The sequence below is a fragment of the Dryas octopetala genome, chromosome 9 (genome assembly GCF_963921425.1).
Source record: "Dryas octopetala chromosome 9, drDryOcto1.1, whole genome shotgun sequence".
Lineage (NCBI taxonomy): Eukaryota > Viridiplantae > Streptophyta > Magnoliopsida > Rosales > Rosaceae > Dryas > Dryas octopetala.
Genome location: NC_141374.1, coordinates 13808830 through 13822998, shown reverse-complemented (window position 1 = coordinate 13822998; position 14169 = coordinate 13808830). Strand labels below are relative to the sequence as shown.

The window sequence follows — 14169 nt, the reverse complement described above, 5'->3', positions numbered from 1 at the left end:
GTATTTGACTCTAGCCAATCAAATCAACGTCTTAGTGTTTTTTTAATTATTTCTTCTTAAATATTCGAAAACATATATCCCACTTCACACCAGCAATATTTCCATAATAAATATAGAAAAAATTATTAATTAATAATACAGATAGAAAAGTAGACAAATAAGAAGAGACGCTCAAAAATAATCAAAACCCAATTGTTTTCAATTTTTTTGCATTAACCGTTTGGGCACACAAGATTAGTGATGAAATTTACAAAATTAACCTAAATTGAAGTCAATTAAAGACTTTTAATTTCTTTTTAAAATTTTAAAAAATTTAACCTTTGAATAATGTTCGAACTCTCCTCAAGAAGTGCTCAAACACCCTCAAGCACTACTCAATAGGGTTCGAGTACTACTTGATGGGGTTCAAGTACTACTCGAGGGGGTTCGAGCACTTCTTAAACACAAGATTGAAATTCTAAAAATTTTTAAAAAGGGTGAAAAGCCTTTAATGACAACCAAAATGGGTTAGTTTTCTAAATTTATCGAAAAACTTGTATATAACATGTGTACATACAATTTCTCGAAAAATTTGTATGTAACAAGTGTACATATTATTTTTCTCACAATATATGATCACATAACAAACATATAAGAAGATGTTGTTAAAAAAAAAATACACTTGTTACATGTAATTTTTTTTCTTAAATACTTGATGTTAGAATTTTTTAAAAAAATTAAAAGTAAAAATATAATTGTTATTGTTATTGTGGATCAATGACATATTTGTAAGTATTTTAACAATAATAATGGTATTTGGCCAAAAAAAAAAAACAGTAATAATGGTATTCAAACGAATCAAACGCTTATTTATAATACATACTAAATTAATTTAAATATAAATAATTAGTTTATATTATAGAAAAATGTACAAGGAATATTTAAATTACTAACTATAAAATACTTTCTGGTTATTATCAAGCAATTGTTTAATATTGTGGTCCAGTCAAAATAAGGTTGCCACTTGGCAGTTCCTTATTTGCTCACTATTTTTAAGTTTTGCACTACAATGTTTTTCATTGTTTTGCGAGGACTTGGTGACCAGTAGTCAATTTTTGCACATTTGAAAGCGGTCATTCAATACTGGCATTATTGCGTTAATGATTTCATGTCAATTTTCAGATCTCTCTTCAACTTTATTAATTGCATGTACCTAAAACATGCTATTTATCAAAGATATTGCTTTATTCGACCCAAAAGAAAAAGTACAGAAATATGTAGTTTTATATTTGATTTCCCTACGGAAACTACTATTTTCAAGATGAGAAAAAATGTTATTCTTTGGTGTCAAAATTTACATTATTATTATTATTTTTCATATCTTTTTTGGTCAATTCTAACATGGACTTAATCGATTGGATTTGAATTATATGCATTGCTTATTTTTCACTTGTTTCAATTCTAGATGTATTATAAACTATTTTTTTATATAAAATTAGGATTAAATATCAAATATCAATAGTTTTTCAATAAAGCAGCAAACCACTAATTTTTTTTAGTTTAGGTATTAACCTAGAGTAAGACATTTTGGATAAGGTCACAAATCAGTTTGTTATATAGTTGTGACTGTCGAACAATCACAGTTGTGATTAAACTGTGACTGTTTCAAATTTATAAAAATTTAAAATTTTTAAGAGTTTAATACTTTTGATTTAGGCTTAGAGGATGAAGTTATTTAACTCAAAGACTAAATAGTAAAGTTTAAGCCTTGCAAATATTGAAAAAATAACAAATCAATAAAAAAGTTATGACTGTTAGACAATCACAGCTCGATATAACCATGTTTTTAAAAATTGGTACCTAAACTGAAATTTAGTACCTAAAGTAAAATGACATAAATGTTTTGGTAGTTAAAATGAAAAAACATTATAATTTGGTACCTAAAATCAACGGACCTATTTTTTTATTTATAAATTCTTAAATTTATAATATATAATTAAAATAAAAAATTACATCCTAGATATCATTGATATGAGTCTCTATTTCATCCTAGATATGTTAATTATAATAGAGAGCAGTTTTGCTCACTTCCTTTAACTCAGGTATATACTCACCTCCCATCTAAAATACTGCCACGTGTTTAAAAAACTAACCATGAGTTAACTATTGTATTTAATTATTTATGATGTTATAATGATGAGAGAGAAAAATAATTTGACAACTCCTTTCTTATTTTATCTTTATCTTTTATTACTCAACTTTTTTTTATCACCTGTTAATTTCTCTTTTCTCTTTTATTTAATTATTTCTAATAATTTTTACTTCTTTTGTTTTTTTGCTCTTCTCCAGTACGCCTCTAGTATTCAAAAAATCACATCCATTTTTTTGGGTCTTCTCATGTATACACATTTATCTATTTTTTTAATTAATTAAAAAATAAAAATATTCTAACAACACATTTGCAATTCGAACAAAAAACTCATTTGCAAAGTTTAATCTAAAATGTTGGCCAAACAAAAATCTAAAACAACTCATTTACATACATAGAAAATCCAATAAAAAAGTTACATGAGTTCAAAAAAAAAAAAAATTACGTCGTTACAACTATTCTTCTCTCTTCAAATGCTGCAACACCTTGGATTGACCTAAGAATTTGTTTGATTTGAAAAGGTCATGTATGAGACAAGAAAGAAGAATTCTTAGGCAAAAAAAAAAATGTGTTGTTGGATTATTTTTTTTAATTAATTAAAAAAGTAGATAAAAGGTGTATACATGAGAAGACCCAAAAAAATTGGATGTGGTTTTTTGGGTACTGGAGGCATACTAGAACAGAGCCAAAAAAAAAAAAGCAAAAATTATTAAATGCATGTGGTTTTTTAGATACTAGAGGCGTACTGGAGAAGAGCAAAAAAACAAAAGAAGCAAAAATTATTAGAAATAATTAAATAAAAGAGAAAATAAAAATTAATAGGTAATAAAAAAAGTGGAAAAAAGTTGAGTAATAAAAGATAAGGATAAAAGTAGAAAATAGTTGTCAAATTAGTTTTCTCTCTCATCATTATAATATCATAAATAATTAAATATAATAGATTAACTCATGGTTAATTTTTTAAACACATGACAGCATTTTAGATGGGAGGTGAGCATACACCTGAATTAAAGGAGGTGAGCAAAACTGCTCTCATTATAATAAATCAAGGTTTCATATCGAAATGAGCACCAAAATAATTATATGAAAACACTGTGTATATACTATATACAGGCTAGTGTTTCCACTAATAAGTAATAATTAATACTGTATTAGAAAAAAATAGGATTATATTTATTCTCATTAAATGCAATACGCTACCATCAAAATCACACTTATATATCACATTTGGTAAAAAGTCGCTTCCCCTTTGGATTATTATGAAGTCATCATACATTCATACATGAGATGAGCCCACACCAAATTATTATTAAGCTAGGTTGGGCAGTTGGGCTATCTTTTTAATTTTCACATTAAAAATGAGAGCCATCAAATTATAAATGATTATATATTTATATCACGTGGCTTTTAAATATCTTTCTTCAAGTCTACTCCATTCTTTTTTTTGTTTTTTTGGTGAATTACTCGATTCATTTTAGTCCTCCTCTTGGTTCTGATTTTGACCGTCATGACATGATGCATCATGCATGCCAGCAAAGTGAGCAAACATATTTTCAATAACATTTACATGTTTGCTTGTGGCACAGTACTTGTCTGTATATTAATGGAAAAATGATTTTGATAACATTTTAGAATAACACGTTTTAATAACTCCCAATGTTTGAATGTTAAAAATTTCATAAGTCACGTAGAAATTTGGGGTTGTTCTAGTTTTGGATATGAATTTTTGGGTTGTTCTATAGCTATAAGTATGGAACTGGTGCTACTTCTGACAAAACTAACAGCATGTACTATAAGTATGAGTAATGTTGTTAGGACTTTCTCAATTAATTATATGAGCTGAACTATATGAGATGTCAAAACTAAAAAAGCTTCGACAGTACTATGAAAAAATTTTATTAATAAATAAAAAAAATACATTTACTTAAAGGGGATATAGTGAGTCTTACCCTTAAAAATTCATATTTATAAAAAAATATAGACTAAAAATCAACAACAAAACAATAAAATAAGCAATGCAAATACAAGAGAAAAGAAAATGTGATTGCTCTTGCTGAGATGAAAACGTGCTTGTTGCTGGAAGTGATGGGTGAGCAGGTGATGATTTGTATTTTTTTAAATTGGGCTGGGCTGAGCTATAATAGATACATAGCTTTTTTTTTTTCTTTTAAAATTTAGGGGGTATGATCCGTCTCTATCTTCATTAACACTGCAATCGAGATTAACATATCAACTGACACTTCATATGGTCAGCCCATATAGACAGTTGGAAAAGTCCCTACAGCATTATTCATATAAGAATATGTTTTATCCTCAAATTGACGCCGAAATTCAACTATTCCTTTTTTTTTTCCTCCCCAAATTGAAAAAAGTTAAAAAACAGAAAAATCACGTTTTAATGAGACTAAGGAATCCATTGAAAACATAATGCACTCGATTTTGATGAACTTTAGTTGATGCTTAAAATAATTTGAATAATTAGTTTGGAGAATATGATCAACAAAAAGAAGTAGCTAGGGACTGTGGGGCTTCATTTGAACAATTAAGAAAGAGCATATGAATCAATATAGCAAAGCAAGGACCATTGACCCATTGTGATCATGTGGCACATCCATTGCATTTTGCAAGTAGGAATGAACTTAGAATTTGCCTCATTTCTCTATTTCATAATTTTTTTTATATGTGGCCTGCTCCTCATTGTTTGTTGGATATACAATTCTTTAAAAAATTGCCTTATCTTATATCACCCTTGCACATACCAACTCCATTTCAATTTCTTTTATTTTATGTCCATCTCTCTTTGCTAAGAAGACAAACCTCACAATTGCTTGTTTGTATAATCTGACTTTGTTTTGGATTAAATTCCATGAAGCTGCAGGCACGACATCGTTTTCATGAACCTGGCTACCAAATTCCGACATCAGTATCTTTATATGCTTGTATATATATGTGCTGTGAGCCTGTGATAGTAAAGGACCTAGAGGTTGTGTTAGCATTTAATTATTATTTTGTGTTATACATATTTTTCATCCTCTTATTCTTTATGTGTGTATTATATTTAAACTTTATGGTTTGATGATGATAACGTAACCACAAACTAAAGCAACTTCGTACCAAATTTGTAGATAGGGATTGTCTTCCATGTTTACTGGAGGAGGGGACAGGAATACTACAACTACTTTTTATACTTTTGAGCCCAACTAACACTGAATACCTGGTTTGGGCCAACCTGGTTTGATGACCCTAACGGGCCAAGATTGACCGAGACCAAGTAATGTTTGGGGCTCAAAAATCTGCGGGTGACCCGACCTGATTCATTTACATGCCTATAGGCTATACTGCACTAGCTGATTGACAATGGCATTCATATTGTATTATCTAAACCAAAACTGTTAAGTGAGTAGTGAGCAGGGACGGATCCAGGATCCCCAACCTGGGGGGTCATGGTTAGGTAGAACTTGGCGCCGCGAAGCGGCGGCAAAATTTTTTAGGGACCGGACAGGTGACCGGCTCCGGTGGTAGGGGCTGGGTGAATACTTATGAGAAACAAAGCAACTGGGGAGGTTATTGCTGAAGGTCGACATTCATTGTTTGGTAGACATGCTAGCAAACTGTGAGTCCGTTTTTTGGTTACAAAACGCTGCTGAGTCCTTTTCACTTTACTTTGTAAATATATATATGGACCCATAAGCAAGGGAATGCACGTGAAGATGGAGACCCCAAGAAAGCAGCCACGTCATAGAAAGTGCACGTGGGTACAGCTTGCAGGCATCACTCCTCTGCAGTCTGCACTCCTCTGCATCAGGTTCACTTGGTAGAGGAAAACAGAACCCAAGGCCAAGAAGAAGCAGAAAATGAAGCTATTGCCATAAGATCTGTAAACAAGCTTTTCTTTGGGGGGTCGTCGTTCAGCCTGGGGGGTCGTCGTTCTTCTCTTTGGGGGGTCGCCCGTGTCGCCGTCCAGATGTCGCAGCCTTCTTGCTCCGCCGTCCGGGGGGTCGCACGACCCCCCAACCTTGTATGTGCGTCCGTCCCTGGTAGTGAGTACTTACGAAACTATTTTTTAATATGGTGAATTTACACAACTGTTAGTTTAACATGCATTGTGACGTACGTGCAAGATTGAGTTTAACATGCATTGTGTCACATGAAACTCATAAATTTGTTTTCTCTTTGATTTATATCTATCAATTGGCTCAATGTATGGCTATCTTATGTGTTGGCCGAGGACAATAGCTTCCCCCTACACACCCGGGTTCGAATCCTCCCCCCTCCCCTGTATTAAAAAAAAAAAAAAAACTAACATGTATCACAAAAGTGTGGAAATGTGAATTTTTTATATTTTTTTTTATCCATTTTGATCTCATATCAATGTGTTAATTATTTTTAAAGCTTAAAGATTAAATTTTAACACTCAAATTTTAAGATAGCACAAAATGCATTGAGACTTACATGAATGGATCTCTTATTAAGGATGCATTTTTATTTCCAAATTTTCAAGCGTAAAATGAAGACAGCCTAAATTGACTGTCTTCTATTCTATGTTATATTTGGATATATTGCAGCTTTAATTTTGTAAATAAAACTTCTTTAATAATAATAAAAAAAAAGTATGAACAGATCTCAATATTGTAAAATTTTAAAAAATGTAATTATATCAAAAGTTTAAAACATGCCACATAAGTTGTAAAAAGAGAAAATCCATAAATGTTATTGACTGTATTGGTAATTTCTCTAACTCAAACTCTTAACAATACTATTTTCGAACCCGCTGATAAAATTCAAATTCGGATTAGATTTGATCATTTCGAACCTAAGTTTCAATATTTTTTTTGGGATCTACATTGAGCCGAAATAAACGGTTGACTCATCGTCGACTGCTGTTTTCGGCGCCTGCGGGAATCATTCCCGGTTGAAATGCTTTATTTACGTGGCATGTTGAGGGTTTAGCAGAGGTTTTGCCGCTACCACACACCGCACACGTGGCGCGATTCATCCCAGTGTACGGCCACGATTTTCAGCCTTTTACAATTTTCCTTTCCCCAATTGTCAATCCATCATCGCATCCTGCGCCACGCGCCACACAACCGCGCCAACGTCCCTTTACCTAACGCACGCGTGCATTGGTTATAGACTTATAGTTATATTGTATCAGAGTCTCTCTCTCACTCTCACTCTCACTCTCGGAGCTCCAAAATTTTTTAAAAACGAAACAACAAATGAATACAAACAGACTCAGTACCCAGAGTGAGTCAGTTCGTCAGTCAGTTACACACTCAAAACGGTGCGTTTGGTAGTCCCAAATCCAAAATGGTCCGTATCATAATCCCCATGTAATACTCAACCTGTCTTGAATCTTGATTTGTTTGGATTCTTTGGGGTTTCGATTTTTCGGTGGCGACCGGTGGATAGAAATGAATGTTGGGGGTGATGATGATCAAAGACCACGACAACAACCCATCACCCAGAATCCGACGGTGGCGGCAGAGCCACGTGGCCACAGCTGCAATCGCCGTCGCCGCACTCTTAATCTCCAGCGTCGCTTGGCTCTCTCTCGTTTTCTCCGGCACCCCCCAGTCTCTATCTGTCCCCCACTGGAACAAACCACACCCTCAGTCCCTGACTCGGTACCGGACTCAGTCCCACAATCGCAGCCTTTCGGTTTCCCAAAGCGAAGAATGGAAAAACTCGGAGCTGTCCTTAACCGACGTCGTTTTCGGCATTGCCGGGTCGGCCCAACTCTGGAAGCGTCGCAAGGAGTACGTCAAACTCTGGTGGCGTCCAAATGACATGCGCGGCCACGTTTGGTTGGAAGAGAAGGTTCCGGAAGAAGACGGCGATTCGGCCTTGCCGCCGATCATGGTCTCCGAGGACACGTCTCGGTTCCGGTACACCAACCCGACGGGTCACCCGTCAGGGCTCCGCATCTCCCGCATAGTCTCCGAGTGCTTCCGCCTCCGCTTGCCACGCGTCCGCTGGTTCGTCCTTGCCGATGACGACACCATCATCAATGCCGAGAACCTCGTGGCGGTGCTCGGCAAGTACGACCCTACGGAGATGGTCTACGTGGGAAGCCCCTCCGAGAGCCACTCGGCCAACACGTACTTCAGTCACTCCATGGCTTTCGGTGGTGGGGGTATCGCTATCAGCCACCCTCTCGCCGAAGCCCTCTCTGAAATGCAAGACGAGTGCCTTGACAGGTACCCAAAGCTCTATGGAAGCGATGATCGACTCCATGCCTGCATTACTGAACTTGGTGTCCCTCTAACCAGAGAGCCTGGCTTCCACCAGGTAACATCTATCTTGAAGAGCATTGCTTAATTGGTTAAATGGGTTTGTTCTGGTGTATGATATTAGGTGTGGATATGCATATTTCTATATATTTTGTAGAGCATTGCTTAATTGGTCAAATGGGTTTGCTCTGGTAGTATTATATTAGGGGTACATATGCATATTTCTATCTGTTTTGTAGAGCATTGCTTAATTGGTCAAATGGGTTTGTTCTGGTAGTGTGATATTAGGGGTACATATACATACATCTATCTAAATTTGTAGAGCATTGCCTAATTAGTCAAATGGGTTTGTTCTGTTAGTGTGATTAATTAGGCATACATGTGCATATTTCTGTCTATTTTGTAGAGCATTGTTTTATTGGTTGAAATGGGTTTGTTCTGGTAGTGTGATATTAGGGGAAACGCGCATGGTCTTCTGTCTTCTCATCCAATAGCACCATTTGTGTCCATTCACCATGTTGAAGCTGTTGACCCTTTGTATCCTGGTTCCACCTCTCTACAAAGTTTGAAGCTCTTTACACAGGCTATGAGACTCCAACCCACCAGCTTTTTGCAGCGGTCCATTTGTTATGATCGTCGACGCCGTCTTACATTTGCAGTCTCGCTTGGTTATGTGGTGCAAGTGTTTCCACATATTGTGCTCCCTCGTGACCTTGAGCGCTCAGAGCAGACTTACTCTGCTTGGAATGGGATAAGTGACAGGAATGAATTTGATTTCGATACCAAGGACCCTTATAGATCTGTTTGTAAGAAGCCTATCCTCTTCTTCTTGAAGGATGTTAGGACCCAGGGTAATGCTACATTGGGCTCATATATGCGGACTAGAGCGAAAGATGAGTTCAAGAGAAAAGTTTTCTGCTTTCCCCGATCCCGGCATTTGTGCAATCTGCGAAAAATTCAGGTGTTGGGCTATCCACTCACCAAGAAATGGCATTTGGTGTGTTTCCTCACTCAGCTGTTTTTTTATTTTTCATGTGCACACTGTTGGCTTGTCTGTCTGTCCTAGTTTTAGTGATATCTTGAATGCCTTTCTCACAGGTACCACGCCGGCTATGTTGCAAACTGAACCAAACAAGTGAGGAAGTCCTTAGATTGACAGTGGGACAGTGCGCTCTGGGAGCCCGGTTCTATACTGAGCCTAAATGACTATTTGGTGGATGGTGGAGCTTGGTATACTCTCAATCAATTTGGATTTTGGACATGATCATCACTTGCTGCTATCTGTTCGGCTGACGTCTGGCAAATTCTGAAAACATGTGCTTGCAGATATGAGAGTGCTTCATTGAACCCAAAAAAGTTGAAGACAAGTATTCGGCTTGGTGATTACATTCTTTGCCTTCGATTTTGTTCAGAAGGTATCTAATCATAAATTGAGATATAACATCTTCTACTTGCTGATTAAGTGAGACAAAGTGGTAGCTTTTAACAAATGAGATATGCAAACTAGTGATAATTTTATTGAACCTTTGGTGTTGAGCTTCTGTTTCTCTTTATTCCTTTTGTTCTTTGGTCGTGGTGTAGCTACATTTACTCAAGAGAACTTTCAATTTATGGCCCAATGGTTGAAATGATTTGAGCAAATTAGAAAGGCTGTGGGCAGATCATCATCTAAAGTAAGAATGCTAAGAATTCTTACATATAGTACATATCTTGTTATGCCCATGGAGCTGCTTGAGTCAAGAAAATGAGCATTGTTTACAAGTAAAACCTGCTTCTTAAAAAATGATTTAATAATTGAATTTGGGATGTGCATAAATTGATGGCGATATAATTGCTGACTTATGTTTGTTTGTTGGTTCAACGAGACTTATGACAAATTAAACATGAATTTGAGGTCTTGATACAGGCCCTTAGGTTAGAGAATAGGACTTCCTTGTGGATAAACCTGAGACTTGTAAATATTGAGGAACTTAAGGTTGAAGAGTGAGAGAGTGGCAGGTTTGAAGGTGATGTACTGATATAGTTCTTATGATGTCAACATAGTTTCAGGCTTTCAGCCACTTGATGTTGGCTGTATAATTCATTTTGCCAATTAGCTACATTATAGATATAGCCACTTGATATTGCCTGATTTTAAAGAAAAGCCCATCTAGAGAATAAACTCAATTACGTGCAAGTAAACTTCTTTGGTCCTTAATGGACTTGTCTTTGTTCCCCTTATTATGTGAAAATATGGTTTCCTTTGCTTGTTTCCAAAGTTTGTCAAGTATGGGAGCTCTTTTAGTTGAAATGACACTGAAAGAGCTACATGTTTTTCGCCCACCAATATAATCCTTTTTTTTTTTTTTTTGTTAACATTAGAGAATTTAAACTTAATACACCTCTATTGAACTTTCTATCTGTTTAGTATTTGTCTACTAGTTATTAGAAGCGCATAAAGCATTCACTATGAAGTTCAAGTCTAGCCTTAATTAATAAACATCCATTTTAGTTAACATATGCATTGTATTTGCCAAAATATATCATAATTTTCTGAATAATTTAGGTGAGCTTATATACTATAATCTTAATGAGTTTGAAGCTGAAGGATGTCCCCTCCTACTGAAGATATTGATGACTTTTGGTCTTTCTGTTGATTTAATGTATTTGGTAGGGATTATCTGTATTTAGTTGGTGATGATGCCATGGATAGGACTTCATGGCTATAAGAGCAGAGTGGAAATTGCATGTTGATGAACCGACTATTCTTATACATGCTTATGAAGTATGGCAATTTTACAAAGTTGGTGATAACGTTGAAGTCTACTAGCATGAACGGATTGTTTCCATGGGAAAAAAAATGTTTCTAGCATTTTCAAATACGGACCCTTTTTGTCTTTTTTGAAGCTTGTGAAAACGAAATGTTTTTGAAAATGTTGCTTGACTAATATGCTATACTGTTGGAGAGATGGTAAGGTTGTACCAAGTGTTTTTAATTATTTTTTTTAAAGAGAGGAGAGGAGACTCGAACTCAGAACTTCAACCTCACCAATTGGAATGGTAAGACTGAAGTGGTTAAAGCAAACATTTTATGCACATTGTAGCTTATATAGCAATGCTTATGTGTTCAAAAGCCACTAGAGAACTGTAGAGAAAGAATATATAATGTGTGTACATATATCATTGAAAAGCAATTGGTATAGACTATAGTCCTTCTCCTTCAACCAAGTACTCGGACCACACTTGATGACCAAAAAAGAAAAGAAAAGCAATTTGTATAAATCGTTGTGGTTTCGTTTTTAGATTGTGGAACCGTTATAAGGTTTTGTTGACTTTTTACCAGTTTGGACGGTGGACTGCCTTTTTAGGTCCAATAGTTTGAGCATTTTAGATTTGAGGACCAGGACATGAGGGTAGACTTTTTCTTGGACTGGGCTTGGTATGGGAGTTGTCAAAATTTATGTGTCGCCTGAAGCTCTATTTAATTTTGAATCAAGGCCCTCATGTCCATGACCAGGACTTAAGGACGATAGAGTATATTTAAGCATTTGACACATTCATTTTTTTTTTATTTTTTTTAAACTTCAAAAAGTTAAAACAAAAAAACAAAAAGAAAAGAAATCACCACCTCCCATCCTGTGGATATGGATGGTAGGAATTCCCTAGCTGTACCTTAGGGTGGAAGCCAAAAAGTCTTTTTGGTGGGATTAGGAATCCAAATATCTTAATAATGAGCTTAAATAGTAATTTATTGAGCTAGTTAATCTAGTTTAGAGAGGTCTCAAATTCAAATTTTCTCACCCCCATATAAAAAAAGAGAGTAATTTACTGGGTTTAAATAGAGTCCTTTTTTTTTTTTTTTTTAAAAATTCTCTTATGATCATGTATAGGAATGGAAGGAAATAAATTGGAAAAGATTGTTATATGTATTTTGTTTGATCTAATAATAATGCAAACATAACACTATAGTGTATTAGTGTGTGTGTGACAGTTTGAGGGTAGGTCGGTGTAAAAACAAGAAAGAAGAGATAGGAGAGCATGTTAGGGGCCAGCTCAGAGGTGAGAAGTAGTAGACGAGTAGTGGTATTAATTAATAAAAAAGGAAAAGAAAAACAAAAATGAGAAGTGGTTAAAAATGAGAAAGGTAAGATAGGAGAAGCAAGTGGCATGTGGAGTGATCGGGGGGGGAGGGTAGATGCCAGGCAGTTAGGGGTTTCTGAAATCCGGGAGAAACGCCACGCACGTTCTCTCTCTCTCTCTTTTCATGGAGTATGGGTCCCCTTTCTACAGCTGTGCCAATCTGTTCTTGTCTGCCCCTCCTCAACCTCCTTAATGCTAATGCGCCTCCTCTCTCTCTCTCTCTCTCTCTTCCTTTTCCCAAACTCTTATCCCCTTAGATTCATTCACTTTTACTCTTACCCACCCATCCTATCCTTGTCTACTTTCTATATTTCCCTCTATTCTTCCTTGTTCAGTTAATTTTTTATTTTTCCTATTTCAGTAAATTATATATTTCATATTTTCATTTCATTCACCGACAGTTAATTCAATGAAGGTCATGGATTTGGTTTCTACTTTTTTTTTTTTTTTTTTTCATTTTACTTTTTTAATCATAATCATGTAATATAAATCCAACACTAATACATTTATACATAATTTTACCTCAACAGTTGTTTAAATTTATTGTGTTATAATATGTTAGACTAATCTTAACCTCTTATTTTCGACCCTAAGGCCCTTATTTGTGATAGAATATATTAAAAAGAGTCATATTTTCTAATCATATTAGCTAACATATCAATTGCATGGTTAGCATTAGTCTTTGGTGATTCTAAGGGGTGAAACGAATTAAACAACATTTTACCAAGTGCTAGCTGCCTCCTTTTATTGCATGGGCATATGCATCCATGTTAGAATCCGGTGGCCTAATAAAATTTTCATTTGAGCAACAGATCGAAGATGGTTGTCATGTGATGGCAGCCAAGTTCCCTTCCTACTCATCATGAAGAAAAAAAGAAAAGAAAAAAAAAAAAGTTCCCTTCTAACTTGTGCCATTATATTATATTTTTACTAATTAATTAAAAAGAATCACACACAACGAAGCAAAAACTTGTCGGACAACTAATACCAGAATCAGATTGCTTAGGCTTAGTAAGTTCATTCCATGTGTATATATATTCTGTTCCTTGATTAATGATTCTATATATATAGCTCACCACATTAAGAATAGTCTTAATTAATTATTTGTTTCAAAACTCTCCAGCTAGCCAGCTCCTCAAATGTAATTAATACCTTTAATTCGTTTTAACATATAATTAGTACATTAGCTTAATTAATACATGCATGCATGCATGCATACACATATATTACACAAACGTATGATTGCCACAATGATCGATATAGATACATTTGGTTTGCTCAGCATCATCATGATGAGGTTGAGATCAGTACTGTATTTAATGTGTCCCACAATGTGTTAATGCGATTAAAAGTTGGAATGGTTACCATTTGATCATGAGGTTTGTTTGTGTGAATCAAACATGCAAGTTTAAAATGGAAAAAATGATCGAGTTGCACACAGGAGTTGTTCGCTGTCATTAAGTGTTAATTTTGAGCATATAATTATCTATTAATTGCTGCTGGCATTATTGTTGTAAAATAGGCTCTCTCTCTCTCTCTCTCTCTCTCTCTCTCTCTCTCTCTCTCTCTCTCTCTCTCTCTCTCTCTCTCTCTCTCTCTCTCTCATATATATAAATATATATGAATGATGAATTCCATATACATATTGATGAACCTGAGAACCTCCCTAGAGCTCCAATCACATGGGAC

At 35.1% G+C, this 14169-nt stretch overlaps 1 protein-coding gene across 1 annotated transcript; it reads left to right on the top strand.

Annotated features, from left to right (window-relative positions):
• The first annotated feature begins 7330 nt into the window (after positions 1-7330).
• LOC147274419 (beta-1,3-n-acetylglucosaminyltransferase radical fringe protein, putative (DUF604)) lies at positions 7331-9967 on the top strand. Its single transcript, XM_086227841.1, has 3 exons — positions 7331-8419; positions 8807-9358; positions 9460-9967. The coding sequence occupies exons 1-3, from the start codon at positions 7547-7549 to the stop codon at positions 9565-9567; spliced, it is 1533 nt and encodes a 510-aa protein (XP_086083967.1). The 5' UTR covers positions 7331-7546; the 3' UTR covers positions 9568-9967.
• The last annotated feature ends 4202 nt before the right edge of the window (positions 9968-14169 follow it).